This window comes from Gossypium hirsutum, chromosome A03 (genome assembly GCF_007990345.1).
Source record: "Gossypium hirsutum isolate 1008001.06 chromosome A03, Gossypium_hirsutum_v2.1, whole genome shotgun sequence".
NCBI lineage: Eukaryota > Viridiplantae > Streptophyta > Magnoliopsida > Malvales > Malvaceae > Gossypium > Gossypium hirsutum.
The window spans coordinates 3063344-3067526 of NC_053426.1; the positions used below are offsets into that span (position 1 = coordinate 3063344).

The following is a 4183-nucleotide window of genomic DNA, read 5'->3' on the forward strand; positions in this document are numbered from 1 at the left end:
TATTCGGCCCAAAGTGTTTATGTTTGATTTTATCCCCAAAATTGCCTCCCACCTTCAACAAGAGCCTTAAAGGGTCTACAAAGAGGATCATCTTCACTCACCAAAGAAATCTCAACATTTACTTTCAGTGGGATTTAAATCCATGCCTTCATATGGCATCAGTGGGCAACTTAAGTACAATTTACGCTAACTAATGACATTATCAAAGTAAATGATTAAATTCTATTAAATTAAAATATAAATACTAAATCTTAAATATAAGAATAGTAAAAGAGGCAAAAGTAGAAATTGACCATGTTTAGAACTTTATTAAACAAAGGGAAATAGTTTAAAAACAGGTCCTCGCATAAATACATGACACATGTAAAGCATACTTATGATTTGATGTAGAAATGTTTAGAGATAAATAGTTTCACACATTTGCAGGCCCCAAACCCAACAGTAAACATCTCGCGGTCGGTCAGAAAAGGAAGGCTTGAATTGTGTTTCCCTTAAACCATTTTTCAATTAGAATTTGAAACCCCTAATTTGTTATAATCTCTTTTTCCATCCCCCTTTTTATTTTTCTTTTGTTTATAAAACTGCCGTCCTTGATTGTGGACTGTTTCCCCCCCTGTCTCTAAAAACACCATATAAACCCACCAAAGCTCAGCAGCCAATCCCATCATCACTTACCCTTCTCTCTTTCTCTCTCTCTCTCATTCGTTCGTTAACCCCAAAAAATCCTCTCTCAATCATGTGCTGCAAACAGGGTTTGGACCATGGAAAGGTTACTTCCATTGAAGTACCAGAAACAGACATGTTAGCAACACTTTTGAATCCCAAGGACCCAACACCACAAAAGACATGTCTGTCTCTTGTTATTGAAGAAGCAAAGTGTATATCCAACATAGCTTTGCCTATGGTATTAACAGGTCTTTTGCTTTACTCTCGTTCCATGATTTCCATGTTGTTCCTTGGTCGTTTAGGGGAACTAGCTTTAGCCGGCGGTTCGCTCGCTATCGGATTCGCCAACATCACCGGTTACTCGGTTCTTTCCGGTTTAGCCATGGGAATGGAACCCATTTGTGGCCAAGCTTTTGGTGCTAAAAGATATAAACTACTTGGCCTCACCATGCAAAGAATGATACTTGTGCTTTTATTGACTTCAATTTTGATAGCTTCTTTATGGTCCAACATGAAAAAGATTCTGCTCTTCTGTGGACAAGATGAAAACATTGCCAATGAAGCTCATTCTTACATTCTTTATTGCTTGCCTGATCTTTTAGCACAATCTTTTTTACATCCTCTGCGAACATATTTGAGGGCTCAATCTATAACTCTGCCTCTCACATATTGTTCTACTTTGGCTATCCTCCTTCACATTCCGATCAACTACTTGCTCGTTTCGGTCTTGAATCTCGGGATCAAAGGCGTCGCTTTAGGATCGATTTGGACTAATTTCAACCTCGTGTTTTCGCTGATCGTTTACGTTAAAATCTCTGGCGTGTACAAGAAAACGTGGGGCGGGATCTCGTGTGAGTGCTTGAAAGGATGGAAAGATTTGTTGAATTTATCGATCCCGAGTTGCATTTCGGTTTGTCTCGAATGGTGGTGGTACGAGATCATGATTTTGCTTTGTGGTTTGTTGTTGAACCCGCAAGCAACCGTGGCTTCGATGGGGATTTTGATTCAAACCACTTCGTTGATATACATTTTCCCATCGTCGTTAAGCTTCGGTGTTTCGACTAGAGTTGGGAACGAGCTTGGAGCTAACAATCCAAACAAGGCTAAACTGGCTGCGATCGTTGGTCTTTCCTCGAGCTCAATGATAGGACTTTCGGCATTGCTGTTCGCTATACTGGTTAGGAAAAAATGGGCTACAATGTTCACCCAAGACCCGGAGATCATTGCTTTGACATCAACGGTGTTGCCGATTCTTGGCCTTTGCGAGCTCGGAAACTGCCCGCAAACAACCGGGTGTGGTGTTTTAAGAGGCACCGCGAGACCAAAACTAGGAGCCAACATCAACCTAGGATGCTTTTACCTCGTCGGCATGCCGATCGCGGTGTGGTTAAGTTTCTTCGTCGGGTTCGATTTCAAAGGTCTTTGGCTTGGGCTTTTAGCCGCACAAGCGTCGTGTATGGTGACCCTGTTGCTGGTTGTGACTCGAACCAACTGGGACATTCAAGCCAAGAGAGCTCAAGAACTGACCAGGGCCGTCCCTGTGGATGATAATGACAACAACAAAGCTGATTCGGATTCCAAAGAATCTTCGCCCTTATTACATGACATAAACCACGACAATGAACTTGTCTGATTTGGATCAGACGTGAATGATTTTTCTAACCATTTTTTTCCTTTTTCTTGTGAATTTTGTCAAAACATTATTACCTAGAATGTTATTTAGCTCCGATTCATGTATAGAATTGAAATTCAGAGGATAAAACAAAATTTGGCGCAGGGTACTTTATTTTCTTAGTTTAAAATAGAATTTTATATTTAGATTTTTTTTTTAAAATCAAGTTATCTTCTATATCTATTTTATTGTCCATAAAAATTAAAATTCTTTCGAAATTTCTTGGTTGCCTCTCCCTTACTTTTTACGAGCCTAAATCTTTTTGAGGTTCATAGCTGCCCCTTCCTTATAGTCAATGAAAACTAAATCTTTTCAGAGTTTAAGGTTATCCTTCTCTTATGAATCATGAAAATTAAATTATTTTGAAGTATATAACTATCTATAAAAACCAATATTTTTTATGGTTTATGGTTGCCTACAGAAATTTAATTTGAGGAGGTCAAATTAAAATTATAAAATTTTGGAACAGCCAAGATTAAATATTATGCTAAAATGCTTAAATTACATTCAAAAATGTAAAATTTTTATTTATTTGAAAGCTAAAAAACTAAACTTAAATTATTTATATTATAAGGGAGACTAAATCGATATTTTCCCATTTAACCATGAGACCAGGGTCAGTTTTACAACTACTTCTCTTACCATCCAGGAAAATTAATTCTTTTCAAAGTTTATGACTGCATCTCATTTATAATTTATAAAAATTAAATTCTTTTAATATTCGTAATTATCATTTTTATTAATGTCATGTTCTAAGTTGAAATCCAAAATCTAGACTTTATGATTGAAAATGTAACATGGGCAGTGTTGGGGAAAAGTAGAAACTTCCTTTTTGGGGGCAAAAAATGATTAGTCAGGAAATCAACATCGTAGTTGGCGAGTTTATAGTGGAAAAGGGCTCGTGTAGAGTTGGTATTTAGTGTTTATTTCCTAATATGTTTCTAAAAAAACATTGATGTCGGTTTCTTGGATTCAAAACGTGCCACTTAGTCTGCCCCAAACTGGTCACCATTTGCGACTGCCGACTCCGTGGATGACTATCCTTTTCCCTTCCATGGGTTATTTGAACCAGGTCACTTCATTTCATTCTTCCATCAATCCACTTAACAAAAGTAAATTTGAACTTTGATGACAAATCCAACCCTACCTAGTCACAATTTTTATTAATATTATTTTAATTTTATTTAAAATTTTAATCTTCATTAATAAACTGATATAACATTATGCATGTAATAATTCATACAGGACCTAAATATAATTGTCTGCTATCACATATAAATTTTCTTACATCTAAGAACATTCTTTCACATTGTCAACAAAAACACATGTGAAATAACAGGGTTTAATAATGTGAACGTAGAAGCCTTTCATCATAATTATGACGTAAGAAAATTTTTGTTACCAAATCCGATGTTGTCTTTATCCTCTTTTTAAAGAGAAAAATCTTGAAGCAACTGAATTATGGGATACTGTAACTGTTGTTGTACCGGCATTTGGCAGTTTTTTCATTTTCTAAAACTAACTACGAGTACTGCCATTATGCCTTGCCTCTTCCTTTTAGATAAAATTTAAATGTTTTATTCTTATGTGAATTAATTTTATTATTTTTTTGAGGCTATAAATTATAATTTTTAAATTTAATTATTAAATTATTAATATTTTAAAGAAATTAAAAATATAATTGTATGGGCGAAATTAGAATCTGATAAACGATTTTATCGTTGAATGCATTCAAATCTTAGTTACGATTCGAAGAAATATCCTATTTTAATCAAACTTGAGTTGGGAATATTTTTTAACTATTTCAACTAGAGTTTGAGCAATTTATTTGAAAATTGATATATC

The 4183-nt window shown here is 35.3% G+C and overlaps 1 protein-coding gene across 1 annotated transcript; it reads left to right on the forward strand.

The window, feature by feature from the left end:
* Positions 1 to 348: 348 nt before the first annotated feature.
* LOC107963673 (protein DETOXIFICATION 49) lies at positions 349 to 2538 on the forward strand. Its single transcript, XM_041105721.1, has one exon. The coding sequence runs from the start codon at positions 737 to 739 to the stop codon at positions 2297 to 2299; it is 1563 nt and encodes a 520-aa protein (XP_040961655.1). The 5' UTR covers positions 349 to 736; the 3' UTR covers positions 2300 to 2538.
* The last annotated feature ends 1645 nt before the right edge of the window (positions 2539 to 4183 follow it).

Excerpts from the sequence above, each read along its gene's own strand:
- LOC107963673 (XM_041105721.1), top strand. The coding sequence starts at position 737 with ATGTGCTGCAAACAGGGTTTGGACCATGGAAAGGTTACTTCCATTGAA.